This window comes from Lissotriton helveticus, chromosome 11 (assembly GCF_964261635.1).
Source record: "Lissotriton helveticus chromosome 11, aLisHel1.1, whole genome shotgun sequence".
Classification (NCBI taxonomy): domain Eukaryota; kingdom Metazoa; phylum Chordata; class Amphibia; order Caudata; family Salamandridae; genus Lissotriton; species Lissotriton helveticus.
Genome location: NC_136072.1, coordinates 232,634,025 through 232,655,935, shown reverse-complemented (window position 1 = coordinate 232,655,935; position 21,911 = coordinate 232,634,025). Strand labels below are relative to the sequence as shown.

Sequence of the window (21,911 nt, the reverse complement as noted above, 5' to 3'; positions counted from 1 at the left end):
GAAAAACCAAGGCAACTGGTGATTCAGCCGAGAGGCAGACAGATCGATCGAGAACAGGCCCCAGGTCCGTTGAATCAACGCAAATAAGTCTGGGTGCAGCCTCCCTAGGCTGGAATCCAAACGTTGCCGGAATGCCAATCCGCCACCTGATTCTCCTGCTGCAGTAAGTACTTGGCCATCACCAAAATCTGGTTTTGGAGGCAGTACTGCCAAAAACCGGTCACTAGATCCAACAGAGCTTTAGAAGGAGTGCCTTAAAATGGTTGATGTACAGAACAGCCGATATATTGTCCATATTGAAGAGAACACACAACTGAATCATGTCCCTGGTCCCGCAGCGGACCGCAAAGGAGCCGGCTAAGAGTTCCAGACAATTGATATGCAGGGCCTGCTCTTGAGGAGACCAAACGCCTTCTGTAGAGAATTCTCCACACTGGACACCCCATCCGTATCTGCTGGCATTTGAATTGATCACCAGATCCAGGGAGGAGCCAAAAATTGCCCTCCTAGCCTCCACGTGGGCGAACCACCAGTCTATTTCTTCCTTTGCCTCCTGTGTAAGAGTTGTGCACTGTGAATAAGTAAGACCCATGCGCAAGTGAGACGCTTTTAGGTGCTGTATGGCGCTGTAATGAAGAGTGATCTGTAAACTCGCCTGGATAGAAGAGGCAAGCAAGCCCACCAGACGAGAAGTCTGTCTAAGGGAAAAACGTGCAGTCTGTCTAAGGGAAACCTGGGTCCTTACCAAGGTCTTGTGCAACTTGTGCTGTATTTTGGAGACCTTGTGCAGGGGGAAGACTCAACATGGCATTGGTCGAATCTATGACGAAATCCAGAAACGTGATCAATTGTGATGAAATCAACAGTGTCTTCTCGTTGATGACAAAGCCCAAGTCCTGTAACAAGTTGACTGTCAACTGTAGCTGTACGGACAGCTGCCACAGACACTGAGCCAGAAGGAGCATGTCATCCAGATAGACAATAATGAACGCCTTGGGCCTAAAGGTATTCCACAGCCATTTGAGAAACTTCGTAAAGCATCAGGGGGCCGAGGACAGCCCGAAAGGCAGAGAAGAAAACTAATTTTTCAGGTTGCGCCAGATTAACTGCAGAACCCTTCTGTGAGGTGGAAAAATGGGAATGGATAGTAGGCGTCCTGTAAGCCAGCTGAGCCATCTAATCGGTCAGCCGCAACAGGTCTCGGAGAAGATGGATGCCCCCTCCATCTTAGAATGATAGAATGATGGAATATGAGCCACTTGTTGAACTTACAAAGGTTTATGGCAGGGCGTTGACTGCCATCGGCCTTGTCCACCAAAAGGCATTGCTGACAAATCCCCTTGGATGGGGTGCCGAGAGACTAATTGCACCCTTCTCCAGGAGGAAAAGAACCTCTGCATCTACCTGCACCGTCTTGTGTCTGGAAATCTGAATGGGTCTTGTAAGAAGGTGCCCTGTTTTTGCATGGTTGTCCCCACTTTTTGCCAAACTGCTGATGTACTTTGACTGAGTGTGTCCTGGGTTCCTGCCAATCGGGTACCCAGAGCCTATGTTCTTTACCTAAACTGCATTAAAAAAAAAAACAATTGGCACTCTTTGGCCATACGTCAGTCCCTTGTTAAAGGTACCATAGGTACCAAGGGCACTGTGGCCATGGAAGACCTCTAAGGGCTGCAGCACTTATTGTGCCACCCTTAGAAGCCCTGTACCTTTACACACACCGTACTTGCAGGCAGCGTGTTTTGGTGCAGAACAGAGTGAAGAGTCGACATGGCACACATCCCCGTGTGCCATGCCTACAACCCACTGCCCTAGCAAAGGTCAGCCACCCCTCTAGCTGGGTGCACTATATCAATGGTGAGGGTACAGGTGCATGAGCCCTGTGCCCCTACAGTGTCTAGACCAATTCTTAGACATTGTAAGTGCAGTAATGCCATTAAGAGTATATGGTGCTGGGAGTTTCATTACAAACTCCACAGCACCATAATGGCATTACTGAAAACTGGGAAGTTTGGTATCAAACTTCTCTGCACATTAAACCTACACTAATGCCAGTGTGGAATTTAATGAAAAATGCACTCTGAGGGCATCTTAGAGCTCCCCCTGGAAAACGACCTAACTTTAGTGTCCTGGCTGCTCGCCAGTTGAGACTACCAGACATGTTTCTGGACCCCTGAGTCGGAGCAGTGACTCCACCCCGGTTTTAACTTTTATTAGAAGTTTGGAATGTGGAGCACTCCATTACAGACAATGGAGTGCTCCGTACTTCTACAGGCCGGTAAAGGCAGAGCAGTGGCAGAGCAACAGTCCAACATTCCAATGTTGTTTAAACAAAGGCCGCTTGGAGCTTGAGGGGATCTCAATCCCCTCGGCTCCGAGAGGCTTTTGTTTAATGTGTTAGAACATTCTGCCCTCTAGTGGCAGAATGTTCTAATAGCCTTAAAGCCCTTTGTAGCTGGGCTATACCGGCTATTAAAGTCCTGCTCCCTTGTTAAAGGCCTGAGCTGCTGGAGCAGGCCTTTAAATAGCTGGTATAGCCCGCTACGGTGGGCTATAAGGCTATATTAAAACTAGGTTGGAGTCACTGCTCTGAAGAAGCAGACCATGTAGTCAGTCAGGAAAGCTTTATTCGACAACGTAATATCATAAAAGTACACATAACATTTTCCTCCTCCTTCCCTTCTTTGTATCCCCAGATGTCGCTGCCATAGGTTGCCACCTGGATGCATTTTTCCTTGTATATCTTCATCAGGGCCGTAACGGGTTTAGTCCCTATTTTTTTTAGCAAAATTCAATGTAGCCCCTATGGCCCTTGCAAGGATATTCTTTTTTTGCATAATTTGTGGGCACCATGAAGCACTTTCGTCAAAAAGTACCCCTAGGTAAGGGAAAGTTGGGACCTTTGTTAGCTCTATCCCTTTGCAATATAATTTTTTGTCTTTGGGACTTTTTGGGGCCAATGGACATAGTATGTGATTTTTCAAAAATGTATTGATAAATCTAAAGAATCCATAAAAACTAGAAAAGCATTTAAAAGTGATTGGCCCATGTTTCATCAGCATATAATAATGCAGGAATCATTTTGTCTCCGAATCTTGGGATATCTTTACAACTGGCTATTAAGGAGTCACCCAGATTATTTATGTATAATGTGAATAAGAGAGGGGCCAGGATACAGCCTTGGCGTACCCCTCTTTTCACGTCCCAAGTGGATGTCCGGTCCCCATTGCTATTCTATCTAACAGCTGCATTGTTATTCTTATGGATGGCAGATAAAAAGTCCACCAGGTCTGGTTCGAGACCCATGTCACTTAGGATAGACCACAACTTTGATATGTTAACGCAGTCAAATGCTTGCGTCAAGTCCATAAATGCCAAATGGATTGTTCCTTTTTTGGCGATGGTGTACTTACCTATCGCTATGTGTAAGTGTAAGCATTGGTCCAAGGTCCCTTTACCAGGCCTAAAACCATATTGCAGGTTGGAAATTACATTTTGGTCATCCAGCCATGTCGTTAGACGATTTAATATGACTTTTCCCATGATTTTGGCTGCAGAATCTTAAAGTGAGATTAGCCTATAACATATGGGCTCATCTCTTGTACCCTTTCGAAAAATAAGAAGAATCACTGCTTTCCCCCAGGATATTAGGTATCCCTGTGAGCATCCAGCATTAAAAATATTAGTTAAGATGCTTGCCCATACATTTGGATCAGCTTTGTATAGATCAGCCGGTACCCCATCGTGGCCTGGGGCCTTTCCGCCGGCTGTAGTTACAATGGCATCATAAACCTCCTCTACCCTGACATGAAGTAATGTGCTAATTTGTCACACCTTCCCTTAACTCCTCTGTTACTGTCAGATTTACATCGCTAAAGATGTTTCCGAAATGCGATATGCGGTACCCATTTGTCTGCTGAGACTAGACAGTCAGTATAAGAATTGGGAGTTTCAGAGATGAAGGGGCTATTAACTACTGATCAGAAGTTCGCCCTATCTTTCAATATGCTAGCTTGCTGTAGTGCATCCCAGGCTTGTTCTTTTAGCTCCCACTTCCTATTATCAACTGCTACTTGATAAGCTTTCTTTTTGTTCCTTATTTCTATTTTATATCTGGGGATATTTTTAAGGCTAATATAAGCTCTGTGTGTTTTGCTGAGCATACTCCATTAAACCATCTTACAGCCTTCGGGTGTCTAGGCCCACCAGTGATTGTGAGGTCTAATTGAATCTGTTTTATTAATTTCTCTAAGGCTTTTAAAGTAGAACTGTCCTGTGTATCAGGATTTAAGCAAAGCTCAATTTCAGGGGCACTAACTGTATATAAGTTGGTTAGAACATTTTCTGGGGCTATCCTTTCCCACTTTAGCCTGCAAGCCTGATCTTTGGTATTGGTGTTGTTGGTATTTGTCAAACAGTTAGCTGATTGTAGGAGAGTAGGGTCAGCTATCCTATGGTCACCCCAATTTTTGCTTTTTGCTTCACTGGTTTTCGACTTAATGTGGCTGTGAGCCTGCTAATCAGACCCACAGCCTGCTGTTCTCTCTCTAAATTCACAGACATGTACTTTAGGTACATCACCAATTTGGTACTGGACACCTTGTCAGCCCCTGTACAGTGCACTATAGGTGCCCAGGGCATAGGTCCAAGGCCTACCAGGGGCTGCAGCATATCTTTTGCCACCCCTGGCTGGTACTTAAATCAACACAACTGGCTGATCACTCAGCTGGGGCAAGGTGGTGTAATCACCCCTTGCTTAGATATAGTATACCTATATCTGGACACATATATACCTATCAGTCACTCCTATGGCAGGCCTTGACAGTCCTGGAGGCAGAGTGCTTGGTTTTATGTGAGATGGTGGTCTAGCATTAGCTGAGCCTGTCTGCAGCTTTCGGAATCATTTCCTTATAGCTGTTCTAGTGATACTGCCATACCATATACTCTTAAGTGCATTATAATCCTTACGGTTATTGCAACTCCGGTTTGGCTTTATCAAAACATGTCGTGTTTGGTGTCGTACAACTTAGAATACTACCCCCTCGCCTGTTCTGACGACGGCGGCGGCAGCATCCCACCCCTCTAGGAGGAGAAGACATGTTACTTACCGAAAACGCGGTTAATCCTAACCAGAGCCCCAGCATCACAAAATGGATGCTGCTGCCTCAGACACGAGTCTTGCAAAAAACACAGTTGATGGACAGAATGTAGAACAATGTCATACATTCACCCCAGTACAAGGATCTGGGCCTAAATCCATCTTTTTTTGCACTCCACACCACCCTGGGTTAGACACTGGCTATATGCAAATCAGCTCTGACCCTGTGCCTCATGGGAACAGTCCAGTCCGAACTACCAAGCCATGTCTTTCCCAGACCGGAATCAAGCATCCAAGGACCGGTTTCTGGCTATCAGCCGTCATCAGCCTGGATAGCTTGACTCCAGTGGTGTGGAGAGCCTGGGACTCACGTCTGAGCATACCCAGCCCACTCGGGGTGAAAATTGCAAAAAACACAGTTGATGGACAGAATGTAGAACAATGTCATACATTCACCCCAGTACAAGGATCTGGGCCTAAATCCATCTTTTTTTTGCACTCCACACCACCCTGGGTTAGACACTGGCTATATGCAAATCAGCTCTGACCCTGTGCCTCATGGGAACAGTCCAGTCCGAACTACCAAGCCATGTCTTTCCCAGACCGGAATCAAGCATCCAAGGACCGGTTTCTGGCTATCAGCCGTCATCAGCCTGGATAGCTTGACTCCAGTGGTGTGGAGAGCCTGGGACTCACGTCTGAGCATACCCAGCCCACTCGGGGTGAAAATTGCAAAAAACACAGTTGATGGACAGAATGTAGAACAATGTCATACATTCACCCCAGTACAAGGATCTGGGCCTAAATCCATCTTTTTTTTGCACTCCACACCACCCTGGGTTAGGCACTGGCTATATGCAAATCAGCTCTGACCCTGTGCCTCATGGGAACAGTCCAGTCCGAACTACCAAGCCATGTCTTTCCCAGACCGGAATCAAGCATCCAAGGACCGGTTTCTGGCTATCAGCCGTCATCAGCCTGGATAGCTTGACTCCAGTGGTGTGGAGAGCCTGGGACTCACGTCTGGAATCAAGCGAGCTGGGCTGATGAGAGGTGTTACCTCGAAACCGGGCCGGTCCTCGGATGCTTGTTTCCGTTCTGGGAAGGACATGGCTTTTGTAGTTCGGACTGGACTGTTCCCATGGGGCACAGGGTCAGCGCTGATTTGCATATCGCCATTGTCTAACCCAGGGTGGTGTGGAGTGGAAAAACGATGGATTTGGGCCCAGATCTTTGGACTGGGGTGAATGTGTGACATTGATCCACATTCTGTCCATCACTGTTGTGTTTGCAATTACCGCTCTAAGTGTACTGGGGATGCTCAGACGTGAGTCCCAGGCACTACACACTACTGGAATCAAGCGAGCCGGGCTGATGAGAGGTGTTACCTCGAAACCGGGCCGGTCCTCGGATGCTTGTTTCCGTTCTGGGAAGGACATGGCTTTTGTAGTTCGGACTGGACTGTTCCCATGGGGCACAGGGTCAGCGCTGATTTGCATATCGCCATTGTCTAACCCAGGGTGGTGTGGAGTGGAAAAACGATGGATTTGGGCCCAGATCTTTGGACTGGGGTGAATGTGTGACATTGATCCACATTCTGTCCATCACTGTTGTGTTTGCTCAGACACGAGTCTGGCCTCCTGCTGCTGACCGAAACTTGGCAGAGGATGCTTGATCAAAGGGTTTCCTGTCACAGGGAGGTGTCACACCACCCCAGACAGGAGATAGTGGATTGTAGCAGGGAGGGTTGGAAGAAACTAGACACTGCCTGGGGCGCACAAGGTGTCCCTGGGCAGATTCCAGTCAAACCGGTTCTGGGGCCATCCAGCCCCAGTCCTGGCGGCAAACTGGACAAAGGGAAAGGGGTGTAACCACCCCCTTCCTGGGTCCCACCCATAGGAGGGACCTAGCAGGTAATCCAGCCCCCAGATTTGGAATATAGGTGGGAGCAGTGCCAATGCACATCAGATTATCCTGACTGAAACTTATGAAACAAAACTCTGGACCCTTCGACATCCCACTCGATGTGGAAGACTGAAGAATCTCCCTTGTGGTCAAGGAGTGACCATCCTGTGCAAACAGGCAAAATCCAGCACCTCAACGTTTGCTTTGTTGCAGTTCCCGCCGGAACTCGAGCGACCGAGATCGACAAGAGCCAGCGATCCTGCCTTCCAACAGCCCGATCCACAGTCTATGCAGAGCTGAGACCCTTGGAGGCGACCTGAAGTGTGGGAGCGGCCATCTTGGAAAAACTACGAAGCGCTGACCATGCAGCATCCGAGGCTCCCTCGAAGCTGTGCATTGGAGCGTGAGAAGCTCCAGCCCCGAGCAGCTTTTGCACCGAAGTTCACCCCTCCACACTCCTAGAGTGCTGCGTGGGGCCTTTTTGCATTTTCCTGCTCGACGCGTTGGTCCGGTCGCTTGCCCGTTGGCTAGTGGCCCCAGAACCGACGAACCTTTGAATTTACACAGCTGGTCTGGTTGCTCCAGACTGGCCCTCGCTCCCCTGAAAAGGAGCACCCGCTCTGACCTTGCTGGTCCGAGTGTTAAGCGATCTTCGAATCCTGCGTGGGTTGCCTTTGCCAAGGTTTGTTGACTCCGATCCGGAAGCCGACCCCGCCGACAGCGAGAGCCTTCGTGGGACAGCTCGTTATCCACTCCAGGACATCCTTGGTGCCCCAGAGTCCACGTGGCAGCGGAGACCAGCTTCACGACATCGACCTGATTGCGCCCGACATTGCCTGGTTCCTTCCTGGTTCTTTCCGGGTCACTGGCTAGTGACCCAGACTCTGTCCCCTCTGCTTTCAGGTACTCTACAACTTCGATCCACCCTTGGATCGCACCGGACACTTCTCTTCTGGACGCCTACAGCATCTTCATCTCCAGGCACCCTAGATCTTCGTGACGAAACCAGACACATCTTTGCACCTGTGCACCCGCTTCCTGTGGGTGAGGTAACTCTTGAACGCCGGTGCTCCTGTAGTGGTTTACACCTCTAGTGTCTAAGTCTAAAGTTTTGTCCTTCTAGTCCAGTCGGAAGACTCTTAAAACTGTAACTCGATAACTTTTACGCACCATTGACTTTGCATTGGTGCATGCTTGTGAATTAGGCACTGCACCCGAATCCCGCGGGCTACTCCCGTCCTAACTAGTGTTAGAGTCTCGTAGTCCAAGCGATTCCCAAGGCCCTAGGCCTTACCACTGATCGGATAGTGATTGTTATACCACTTTTTTGATATATGGTTTGAGTGGCCACCGGCCTCATCCATAAACGTGCAACTTTTATATGTAATATTGTGCTTTTGTTTAAACGCTTGTGCTTCATTGCTCATAAAGAGTAGTGAGTAGTGGGGATTATTCTGAGACTAAATACATATATTTTTATAATATATAACTTGTGTGGTGTTCTTTCATTTGGTATTACAGGATTGCATATGGTAAAACAGCTGGCTTCACATGCCCTCTTGAGTTAAGCCTTTAAGGCTGCTTAGTCCATGCTACCCCTAGGATAGCTTGTCTATAAGATTGACTTACAACCATCACCATAAGGGATTGTTTGGACTGATACAGGGTGCCCACAGAACTGTGGACATCATACATCAGGCCAACTTCTCACATTGGTGAGCAGCGGTGCGGATTTGAGCTTACTGTTGTTTTTACCATTGCAATCTTTATATCAAATTGAAAGATCACATTAAGTACCTAGGTACATATAAACAAAGCTTAGCATATTTAAGTTCTACTGAACTTAGTAGTTGTAGATAGAAGGGCTTATCACACCCTGACTACAACTCACTGGCAAGGTACTGTAGGAAAACACTTAGTGTAGGTAAGTGCATCACTTACAACTCACTAGAGTCATGTCTGGCACAGGTGAAGCTACAGGCTCTCTACCTGTGAGGGTTGACCCTCCACAGGCAACCTCCAGCTATGACAAATTCAGCCACAAGGGCTTGGGTGCCTTATGCACTGCAAGGGGGCTGAGAAAGGGTCACAACCCTACCATTCCTATCATGATAGCCATCCTAGAGAAGGATGACCTTGAGAAAGCTAGAATAGTTCCCTCAGGATCCGGAGAAGGAGTGAGCCCCCCAGATACTGAGAACACCTCTCCAGAAGTAGAAAATGAGGAGGCAGACCCTGAATCAAATGGTGAAGAGTCAGATCATGATCAAGGGGTTAGCCAGGTACCAGTTGGGAGGCTTAGCCAGGCCAACTTGGGCCTACATGGAAATGGAGAGGGACTGCCCCTTCCCAGAGTACATAACAGAGTTCTCCCAGGCAATAGGAGGGAGAGATCTCTTTCAAGAGATTATCACATTCTCAAAGGGAAATGACTTCTCCCCAGAGAAGAGAGCATAAGGCCAGGATGAGAGCTGTTAATCTCCAAATAGAGAGGGAAGAAGTAGCCCTGGCCCAAGCTAGACTTGCTTTGGCAAGAGAACGGAAGTTAAGTGGTGAGATACCCACTGGTGGCAGCACTATCCCTAAGGATAAAGACCGGTCCTATGAACATAGAAACCTGAGTAAGATTGCGCCCCCCCTACAGAGATGGGGATGATATCCACAAATGGATAACTGCTCTGGAGAGGGCGTGCATGGTACATCAGGTCCCTCAAGATCAGTGGGCAGCAATCTTGTGGCTCTCCTTTTCCGTGAAAGGGAGAGATATGCTCCTCACAGTTAGACCTGAGGATGCTAAAAACTACTCTTGTCTTGAAGAGTGCTCTTATTGAAGGGTTTGGCCTAACCACTGAGAAATACAGGTTGTTGTTCAGAGACCCCCAAAAAGCACAGACTCAAGACTGGACTGGTTTTGTTGATTGTGCCACTAAGGCTCTGGAGGGTTGGTTGCAGGGAAGTAAAGTTTCAGACTATACAGGATTGTACAATCTTATAATGAGAGAGCAGATCCTTAATAACTGTACAAACCAGCTGTTGCATCAACACCTTGTAGACTCTGATCTGACCTCTCCCCAAGAATTGGGAAAGAAGGCAGACAAATGGGTCCGAACAAGGGTTAAGCAGAAACCCCAGAAACAAGGAGGTGATCAGAAGAAAGCAGATCAGAAGGGTAGAAATCAGAAAGATAAAGACCAAAGTCTTCTACAGGCCCCCAAACTAGTAATAAGGAAGGTGGTTCCCAAAATGGAAACAAGAAAAAGAAGAATGATGGCCCATCGAAACCTTGGTGCAACTTTTGCAAGTCCACTTCTCATTGGGTAAGTGAATGCACCAAGAAAAATCCAGTCCCTACCACTGCAGCCCCTAAGGCAACTGCTCCCCCTAGTACAGTCAGCAGTGGTGGTACACAACCCAAGGCTATAGTGGGGTTAACCCTGGGTATTGAGATGGAGTCTGGCTTAGTCAGAATCCCTACTCATGCAGTTCTGCTATATGATGTGGACATATCTATGTCCACACCTACGAGTCCCAATACTTTGGGCAAATATAGACAGACGCCTTTAATTAATGAGAAACTGGCTCAGGCCTACAGGGACACTTGTGCCAGTGTCACTATGGTGACACTAAACTTTGTGGACCCTGGACAAATCATACTAGGTGAGAACTACCTAGTGACTAATGCTAGCAATGCCACTACTACACATAGTGTGGCTGTTGTTAAATTCTCCTGGGGAGGGGTAACTGGCCTCAAAAAGGTTGTTGTTAGTGCAGACCTCCCAGTAGACTGTCTTTTGGGCAATGACCTAGAGGAATCATTATGGTCAGAAGTGGAGTACAGGACTCATGCAGAAATGCTAGGGATATCAGCCCATGTCCTTGCTGTAACCAGGTCCCAGGCCAAGAAGTGCCTACCTGAACCTGTGGTGGATCTTGAAACAATAGACCATCCACAACCCAAGAGAAGGAGCAAGAGGGGTAAGGCAGAGCCTTCCCACTTGCCCCAGGATGAGGATCAGACCTCACAGGAGGGTGATTCTGAGATCCAAGAGGAGACTGTCCTTGAAGAGCTTGAACCTGATCAGGTTGAGTTTCTGGGGACAGGGGGACCCTCAAGGGCAGACCTGGGGCAGGCTCAGTTGACTTGCCCTTCACTTGAACCCCTCAGACAGCAAGCTGCTGCTGAGGCTGCAGGGAATGCTCAAGGTACCCATAAAGTGTATTGGGATGATGGGCTCCTTTATTCAGAGGCTAGAGACCCCAAGCCTGGTGCAACCAGGAGGTTGGTCATACCTCTGCAATTTAGGGGCTTCCTTCTAACCTTGGCTCATGATATTCCCTTTGCAGGATACTTAGGCCAGAACAAGACTTGGGACAGGCTTGTCCCTCACTTTCACTGGCCTCACATGTCAGAAGATGCCAAGGAGTTTTGTCGCTCCTGTGTCACCTGCCAAGCCAGTGGCAAATCAGGTGGCACCACAAAGGCCCCCCCTTATACCTCTACCTGTGGTGGGGGTGCCCTTTGAGAGAGTTGGGATTGACATTGTTGGACCAATGGATCCCCAAACAGCACCTGGGCACAGATTTATCCTGGTGGTAGTGGATCATGCCACCAGGTACCCAGAGGCAATTCCCCTGAGGACCACAACAGCTCCTGTTGTGGCAAGGGCCCTACTGAGGTTCCGCGATTCTGAACCTGTTTCATAAAGGTCGTCGTAGCGCGACGATTTTGGTAACAGCAGACCGAAAATGACGAGTGCGGTATGTACGAGTGTTTTCGCCATGTTCGAGTGATGGGTTCACCATGAAATTAGGGATTCCGTTCTGAAACCCTTGGGTTCCATTTTGTGCGTGGCAGCCATTTTGTGGTTGCCCTCACATAGGCCTATGACTGTGGCTGAACAAGTCTCTGGGACACGTACACCTTAGCCTGTAGGACAAGAATTGGGAGATTTTCTGAAGGGTTTTCTGCTGTTTTGGGGACCTATGGTTAACAGCAGGAACATACGGCAATTGACGAGAGTAGTTGAGTCCACCATAGTTGAAACTGCCGGTGCCCTTAGTAACTTGACTGCTGAGCTCCAGTCGGATCGCCTTATGACTCTTCAGAACAGGGTTGCGTTAGATGTCATACTTGCAGATAGAGGAGGGGTATGTAAATTGATTCAATCGAGCTGCTGCGTTTTCATTCCAGACAACGCTCCGACAGTGTACCAAGCCATTTCCAAACTGCACAAGATCTCCGAGTCTATACATGTGGACGAAGGAGATTGGTCATTGATGGGATGGTTTTGGGGATTGTTATTCACCTGGGGATGGAAGATTCTGATGATCATTGGGATGGTCTTAGCCATTCTTTTCCTGTTCTGTCTTTGCGTACAGTGTGCTCCTGCTATATGTGGCCTTTGTGCTACCTTGTGTGTAAGGAGACCTGTATCAAAAGACGTGCTAAGTAATAGGATGATGCTACAGCAACATCTTGATGATCTGATGAGTATAGACCTGGATTCAGACTGACGTGAGTTTAGGTTATTGCCTATGTATGGGCAAAAGGAGGGTCTGAGGTTCTGCGATTCTGAACCTGTTTCATAAAGGTCGTCTTATCGCGACGATTTTGGTAACAGCGGACCGAAAATGACGAGTGCGGTTTATACGAGTGTTTTCGCCATGTTCGAGTGATGGGTTCACCATGAAATTAGGGATTCCGTTCTGAAACCCTTGGTTCCATATTGTGCAAGGCAGCCATTTTGTGGTTGCCCTCACATAGGCCTATGACTGTGGCTGAACAAGTCTCTGGGACACGTACACCTTAGCCTGGGTTTGTGCTGACTCCTGTTTGACCTGGAGTGAATTGACACTGCTGCCTGAAGCTGACCTTGCCAAACCAGTTCTTGCCCTTTAGCTGGTCAAGATAGAGATCAAAGAGCAGGACATTGCTGAGTTATGTGAGGGAATCATTGAAGAGACCCAACAAGATTGTTGTATCCTGGTGCACTGTAAAGTCACCATTTACTGTGCTTTAAAAGCTAATACAGTTAATTATATAATAAAATGTGTTGTAAAATGCACCATTTATCTAATTTTTCCAAAATCTTCTTGGAGATTGAACACCCTCTACCCCATGCCCTCTTGAGTTAAGCCTTTAAGGCTGCTTAGTCCATGCTACCCCTAGGATAGCTTGTCTATAAGGTTAACTTACAACCATCACCATTAGGGATTGTTTGGACTGATATAGGGTGCCCACAGAATTGTGGACATCATACATCAGGCCAACTTCTCACACTGATTCTCCCACTTTTGTAATAGGAAGTAATATATCAACTGTAAGTGGGTTATGGTCACTAAAGCTTGACCAAGTTACCAATAGATCCTCAGTAAAATGGACTAATGGAATGGACATTAAAATGTAATCAATGTTGCTAGCTCTACCATTTCCTACATAACTAGATACTGGGGCCATATTTCCCGACTGCGAGAGACAACATAAGTTTTGACTTGCTAAAATACCCTCAAGGAAATTACCTAAAGATATATGCTCAAAATGGTGTAATGAAGAGTTAAAAATCCCCTGATCCTGGTTAGAAAAACTATTTAGATGACATTGGTTGATATTGAAATACCAGAGAATTATTATTTCATAATAAGCTGACTTAGCCTCCTCATAATATTTCAGGAAGTCTTCTAGGTCTTGCAAATGTTCCAGCTCATGCCCCCTGGTAAAATAATTGTAAAAGTTTATCACTAACACAGTGGGCCGATCCTTGAAAGGCAGTTCCACTGCCAAGACATTCTGAGAGTTACAACCAACCAAACATGTCCTACAAGAGAGTTTTAGTTAAAACATTAACGAAAAAACCTCCTCTCGCTCTGCCCATGTTTGATGGAGTGGCACATTTATGAAATGAAGTGAAACCGTCCAAGTAAAAACACTCGTTTACTTCCCAGGTTTCCTGGGCTGTGATAGGATGTAATGCTAGAAAAATTTCCCAGCATGAATTTCCTCTTTTGGCCCTTATACCTGCTACGTTCCATGAAAGAACCTTTTCATACTTGGCCCATGGGGTTTTGAATCTGGAGTGATTCTGGGACTGCAGTGGTTATTTCCTGCTAAATGGGGAGGCACCTAGTTCAGATTTGTCACCTTGCTCTAGTCAGCCATTTTCATCCAAGTTTTGGCGATCTGCAAAGCTTGAAATCTATTGTACGTTAGCAACTTATTTCCTATCTTTCTTATTGCCGCCGGATTCCCTGACTTTCGTGGTATTTGCCATTGCCCTTGCATAAAACCTCCATGCTATCTTGGGGGGTAAAAGTGTTGTAATGAAACTACACTTATTTGAGAATTTAGGTTACTCTGGTATGCACTGTCTATTTAAATCTTGGCTTTCTCTGGGTCCTTAAAATTAACGACTTTTAACAACCATACAATCTCCTACACCATACCTTTTAGTTTGTTGGCCTATCCACCCCACTCTTCTGGCCATTATAATGTCAGATGACATATACTGGCCATGTATTACATTTTTAGTGCACCAATGGGTCACTTTATGAATTAAGTTCTGGGTGGTTTCCTTAGTTTCTGGGGACAGAGGGGGACCTCTAGTAAGACTGCTACTAACTGCGCAGATGCATGGGGTAAGTCCAGGATACTTTGGTTCGCTACTCTAGATATGCCATGATTAGGTTGACTATATGTGGATGAGGGTGCCCTATGGAATCCAGGGGTCCTCTGGCCTGAGCTGCCTCGGCTTTCTGGGCTGTAAGTCCTATTGCTTCAGGTATATTTAACTGACTTGGTCCACTAGATATACCATTACTTCCTGAAGTAATAGGAACACTTAAGCTTTGACCAAGGTGGTCAGGTTGGGTTTGAATCTTATTTTGCAATACAGTTCCACCCCCTGCCCCTACTAGGTTTGGCACAAAGGACGTAGAGCGTTTATTACAAATTGTAATTGGATAATGGACCAATTCCTCTACTTTTTCTAATGTTTGTGTTATTGGTACTAAGAGAGTCTTTATCATTAGTTCCAGCTTTGCGAATGAGTCCAATAACTGCCCTTGGCCCAGATCAGGTTTTGAAAAAAAGCGGAGTCCGCGTTTGTAGCCGTGGGGATTTCCTTATAGACTTATTGTAGACAGTTTGTTTTATCTATCAAAATGTTAGAAGGCGTGTCTGACTCGCCAGAAATAAGTATCTCACTTGGGGGTGCAGAGATTGTTACTGCTGCTGGGCATTCTGGAGGGACCATATTGGCAGCGGAGTTCCCTTTTTCTCCCTCCTCACTAATGGTTTGACTTTGGAGACATTTACTAGCCTCTATGGATAACCTCCGCTCAGTCAAGGCTATTTCCTTCGTAATTGCTTGCGCGGCTTTGGTCAGAAAGGAATCCATTTTGCCCACCATGCATCCCCCCTGAACACCCACCTGTGTAGCGAGTGTTTTCCTTTTATCCATATCGGCATTGGTCACCAAAGGCCCCCTGTCTCTGTTGAAAGTCTTTTGTGGAGTACTTGAAAGTTCAAAGAAAACAAAGTGATTAGAAGTTATCTTGCTGTTTTAGCTGAATGCCATACCGGGACTCAAACTTCAAGACTTCAGGACACGCTTTACAGATTTCGGCCTAAAACGGCCAGGGTATCTGGCCCAGCCGGCCTTCTCCGGGCGCAGACGGGCCCGCCCTGAACCTGGGCTTCACCCGGGCTCGTCCCGCGCTGCGGGAGGGCCCCTGTGTTTTTATAGCGCCCTCCCCGGCGTGGTGTCAGCTTCACGGGAGTGCAGGGGCCTCTGGGAAATGTAGTTCCGTTTGACCGTTCCCCTCACGGTCGAGAATGGAGGAACCCAGCCGTTCACCGCACGGCAGCAGCGGAGAATGCTTGACAATGCCCCAGTCAGGTTTGCGTCCTGCGCTGTGGGAGGGCCGCTGTGTTTTTATCGCCCCCGGCGCAGTGTCAGCTTCGCGGGAGTGCAGGGGCCTCTGGGAAATGTAGTTCCGTTGGGCCGTTCCACTCACGGCCGAGAATGGAGGACTCCAGCCGTTCACCTCACAGCAGCAGCAGAGGCTGCTTGACAATGCCCCAGTCAGGTTTGCGTCCTTAGTCATAAGTTATCCAGGTGACATCAGACGGCAACGCCTCCAGCGAGGTCTTGAACGAGCAGGTAGTTCCTCCTCATACGTATGCAATGTGTGGTCTGACAATATGCCATGTCAGCCATCCACTGTTTAATAGATGGTGTCTGTTTACTGTCCCAGCGTAGAGATATTCTCCGTTTTGCGAGCAATAGTGCTATCATGCAGAATTTGCGCTTCAAAGCCTTCACGTTTGGTACTAATCCCAGCAAGCAACTCTTTACAGTACATGCACCTTAATCTCAAGCATGTTGGTCAGCGTCTCAGTTACCTGTTTCCAATAATCGTTAATTTTATCACATTCCCACGCCAAATGTAAAAAATCAGCTGGATCCCACCCACATCTAGTACATTTCGCTTCCGGTCGTATACCGCATTTATAAAGCCTGGCAGGTGTGTGATATGTTTGGTGTATGTACTTAACATGTAGTAGTCTAAGGTTCCCATTAGGGGTCAAGAGTTGTGTTAGTGTACATGTTGTTAACCAGTCCTTTTCCGTTATTGGGTCTGCCAGGGAGGCATTCCATCTATCCAAATCTTTTTGTGATGTATAGCCTATTTCATCTTGTGCCAACTTATAGAGCCGGGATACCAAATGAGTGGTATTGGATGACGTGATGATATGTTGTAGTGAATGTAGTTGTGCGGGTTCTTTGAGAAATTCCGGGTATAGGTCCTTTACGGCCCTCTTTAATCTGTGATAGTTGAATTGAAACAGCATGGTCTGGTTTTGAATGTAGGATAGGTCTTGGTCAGTGTAAAAGACTCCATTGGTGTATAGATCTCCTATAGTGACTATTCCCACTTGTTGCAGTAAGGCCATACCTATCTTTTCATTCGTTACCGATATTTCAGGGTGGTTATGTAGTGGCATGGCCGGTGCATAGAGCGGTAGTTTGTTCGCTATTTTTCCTAATGTTTGCCACGCTTTAGCAGTTGTATCCTGATCTCATCAGAAGCGGTCGCTCCTCACGCTGCTCCCTGCTCCGCCTGACTGTGGTATCGTAGCGCTATACTGCAGATTGCTGTCAGCTAGCTCACATTGCTCCCACAACTATTATTGCCTGTTTGCTTATTATAATTATATCGTAGCGCTATATTGCCAAAGTGCGCTTTCACGATCTTCAATTGTACTGTGCTGCCTGTATAATTCATTTGTGCCTGATTGTGCCGGTGCCACTGCCACTGCCATTTTCATCGCGCTTATTCAGATTGTGCCCCAATCCTGTTTCGCTTTTGGCTTGCTGCCATTTTGTTGTTGTTGTTGTGCCTCCCTTGCCGGCTCTCCACCCCGCTCCCGCCTCCCAGCTGCTCCTCCCTCCCACTGATAGTTTAGGCTCCGCTCTCCCGTTGTAGCGCTGTGACCGTCCTGATCTCATCAGAAGCGGTCGCTCCTCACGCTGCTTCCTGCTCCGCCTGCCTGTGGTATCGTAGCGCTATACTGCAGATTGCTGTCTGCTAGCTCACATTGCTCCCACAACTATTATTGCCTGTTTGCTTATTATAATTATATCGTAGCGCTATATTGCCAAAGTGCGCTTTCACGATCTTCAATTGTACTGTGCTGCCTGTATAATTCATTTGTGCCTGATTGTGCCGGTGCCACTGCCATTTTCATCGCGCTTATTCATATTGTGCCCCAATCCTGTTTCGCTTTTGGCTTGCTGCCATTTTGTTGTTGTTGTTGGGCCTCCCAGCTGCTCCTCCCTCGCCCCCGCCCCCTCCACTATCCACATATGACAGATGCCTTCGCGCGCAGCGTTCACGCGCCGCGGACGCACCCTATGCGTGCCGAAGGTGCGCCAAAGGTAAGCCCGTCTACGCCCGTCTACGCCCGTCCGCGCCTGGCCCGCGCCCAGCGCCAGACCCCCTGGCCCCCGCACCATCCTCCCCACCCGCTTCACGTACGACGCCGCAACCCTCTCAGCCCTTAATCCCGGCCGCACACCACAATGCTACCAAGCTGCCCCAGGACACACCCATGGACCCTTCACCTGCCACTCCTGCAAGTTCGACTGCATCAGGACCCACACCAAATCCACAAACTCCAAACAGAGCTCCGACTCTAACCACCTAAAGTGCATCCTGCTCAACACCCGCTCGATCCACAGACACTCCATTGAACTCTGGAACCTACTCAACACTACATCACCGGACGTCGCCTTCTTTACAGAAACATGGATGAACGCCTCATCAGCACCCGACATCGCCATAGCCATCCCGGACGCCTACAAGATCATCCGAAAAGATCGCACCAACCAAACTGGAGGAGGCATCGCCATCGTCCATAAAAACACCATCCGCATCACGACCAGTTCCGACGATAACCTCGCTACCGCCGAACACCTTCACTTCCAGATCCACACCGACCCCAAAACCACACTCAGAGGCACCCTCATCTACAGACCTCCAGGACCCCGCACACAATTCAGCGAAGACATCACTGACTTCATCAGCCCACATGCCCTCCCCTCCGAGGACTACATTCTACTGGGAGACCTCAACTTCCACCTGGAAAAGAAAAACGACAGCAACACCACCACCCTTCTGGACAACCTGGCCAATCTTGGACTCAAACAACTTGTTGACACCCCCACTCACCTGGCAGGACACACGCTCGACCCTATCTTCACTTCCAGCAGGCACATCTCCTTCGATCACACCACAGCTCTCCATTGGACGGACCACAGCTGCGTTCACTTCAACTACAAAAAGACCACGACCCACAACCTATTCCTCGAAGAAATTGGAACAAAATCGCCACCTACCAGCTCTTCAAATCGCTTCACCAAAACCCCCCTACCAAAACATCGGACCCAAACCAAGCAGCCACAAACCTCACACAATGGATCACCCACAGCGCAGACGAACTAGCACCCTTGAAAAACCATCTAATCAAGCAAGGTAGCAAAAAAGCCCCCTGGTTCAACGATGACCTTAAGAAATCCAAGAAATTCTGTCGTACTCTCGAGAAAGCCTGGAGAAAAAACCCAACCACTGACAACCTGGCCACTTTCAAGAACGCCACCCGCAAACACCATCAACTGATCCGATCCACCAAGAAATCAGCATTCAAGGATCGACTCGACGACAACGCCCAAAACAGCAAGGAACTATTCAACACCATCAAAGAATTTACCAACCCCACCGCCGGCACCAACGACATCACCCCCTCCGAAGACCTCTGCGACTCTCTATCCTCATTCTTCCACAACAAAATCGCCAATATACACAACAGCTTTGAAAACCAGTCCGAAGACCAGTCCACTCCACCCACCTCCGAACCAAAAACGCACTCTAACAACCTTTGCACCTGGAACCCAATCACCACCGAAGACACCATCCGCCTGATGAACTCCATCCACTCAGGATCGCCAACCAACCCATGTCCCCACCACATTTTCAACAAAGCAGACTCCATCATCGCACCTCATCTCCGCGATGTCATCAACTGTTCCTTCAACTCCGCTACCTTCCCGGAAAGCTGGAAACATGCCGAACTCAACGCCCTTCTGAAGAAACCCACAGCACACCCCACTGAACTTAAGAACTACCGCCCCATCTCGCTCCTCCCATTTCCTGCCAAAGTCATTGAGAAAGCTGTCAATAGTCAGCTCGCCGCCTTCCTTGAATCCAACAATTCCCTCGACCCCTCGCAGTCCGGCTTCCGAGCCAAACACAGCACCGAAACCGCACTCATCGCAGCAACAGACGACATTCGAACCCTACTGGACAACGGAGAAACAGCTGCCCTCATCCTACTTGACCTCTCCGCAGCCTTCGACACAGTCTGTCATAGCACCCTCATACAACGCCTTAGCAATGTCTGAATACAAGGAAAAGCATTGGACTGGATCATCTCGTTCCTCGCCGGAAGAACTCAGAGTCCGCCTCCCCCCTTTTAGATCAGAGGCCACCGAAGTCATCTGCGGCGTACCACAAGGATCATCACTCAGCCCCACCCTCTTCAACGTATACATGAGCCCCCTCGCATCAATCGCGCGCCAACACAACCTCAACATCTCCTACGCAGACGACACCCAGCTGATCCTCTCCCTCACCAAAGACCCAAACACCGCCAAAACCAACTTACACGAAGGAATGAAAGAAGTAACAGAGTGGATGAAGAACAGCCGTTTGAAACTAAACTCGGACAAAACCGAAGTCCTCATCTTAAAATCATCCCCCTCCGCCTGGGACGACTTATGGTGGCCACCGGCCCTGGGAACCGCACCCATACCTACGGATCACGCACGTAACCTAGGCTTCATCCTGGACTCCTCCCTCTCGATGACCAGACAAGCCAACGCCGTCTCATCATCTTGCTTCAACATCCTACGCATGCTCAAAAAAATCTTCCGATGGATCCCCACCGAAACAAGAAAGACGGTCACTCACGCACTGGTCACAAGCCGACTAGACTACGGAAGCGCCCTTTACGCCGGAACCACAGCCAAACTACAGAAAAAACTCCAACGCATCCAAAACGCCTCAGCCAGACTCATATTGGACATCCCTCGGCAAGCTCACATTTCTGGCCACATGAAAGACCTCCACTGGCTCCCCGTCAACAAGAGAATAACGTTCCGTCTCCTCACCCACGCACACAAAGCCCTCTACGACCTAGGACCAGAATGCCTCAACAAGTGAATGTCCTTCTACACCCCCTCCCGCCAACTACGATCGTCCAATCAAGCCCTCGCCGCAATTCCGCGCATCCATAGATCCACCATGGGGGAAGATCCTTCTCCTACTTAGCGGCCAAAACCTGGAATTCTCTCCCCACCCACCTCCGCCTTACATAGAATCACTTCTCCTTCAGAAAGCAACTAAAAACATGGATATTCGATAAGTAAAGCACCCCCTCCCTCAAGCGCCTTGAGACCCTCTGGGTGAGTAGTGCGCTATACAAATTCTCGAACTTGAACTTATCAATTGTGTTTGTCACGTCCATGCAATGGTGCCCTTTTATATGTCACAATCGCGTCTAGTGGGGTCGGACAAGCATCTCCCTCTTCCACCGCTGTGCGAGTCAAGTAGGGGACTGCATGATACCAGTAAGTGGCACACTTAATAGGTCCCCTTTAACGACATATCCCGTAATACCTTTGTCCTATGAAAAGATCTATTTACTCTAGCAATGTTCTTGTAATGACCATTTGTGATTCATCATAATCGACAAATCATTTCAATCATACATATTTAAAACTATATTATATCAGACTTACTTTTAAAAATAACCACTCGTAGAAAATCAGTTTTTGTCAGGGTTGTTCTTAGTAATACGTGAAATGCATTTTTTTCTTGCAGAGGTCCGGTCTGGAAGTATTTGCAATCTGCTCAGTATGGAAGGTCTGGAAACTCACATTTTGCTTCTCCACATATCTTCAGTCCTGAACCAGAAGAATTGATTTCTCTGGATGACACCATAGCTGCTTCAGCAGATGAAGATGTAGAGTCTGCTATATTATATGGAACTATACGGGGAAATGTAGTTGGTCTACGATACTACACAGGCGTGGTAAGTACTGTGAATATAGCTTCTCTTTTATGTGCTTGACAATGGTGGCAACTATTCCTCTATACCAAGATCCCTCTTTAAACTTTGTTTTTTCTCTAATTTTCTCACATGGAACACCAACGAACGTTGTAGATCTTGTATAAAAGAGCCCTCTTACTCCGAACCTCAGTCTTGATCTACGCCATTGACGACAAGCCAAAACGTGTCCTTTTTTAGTGCATTTGTATGACATACACTTAACACATTATCCAAAAAATG

The 21,911-nt window shown here is 47.9% G+C and overlaps 1 protein-coding gene across 2 annotated transcripts in view; it reads left to right on the top strand.

Annotated features, from left to right (window-relative positions):
- HLTF (helicase like transcription factor) overlaps window positions 1-21,911 on the top strand; it is a 498,779-nt gene that overhangs the window by 21,900 nt on the left and 454,968 nt on the right. For both annotated transcript variants that reach the window (XM_078667983.1, XM_078667984.1), the window contains exon 2: window positions 21,443-21,653. In XM_078667983.1, the coding sequence (XP_078524109.1) occupies window positions 21,443-21,653 (211 nt within the window). The remainder of the gene's footprint in view (window positions 1-21,442; window positions 21,654-21,911) is intronic.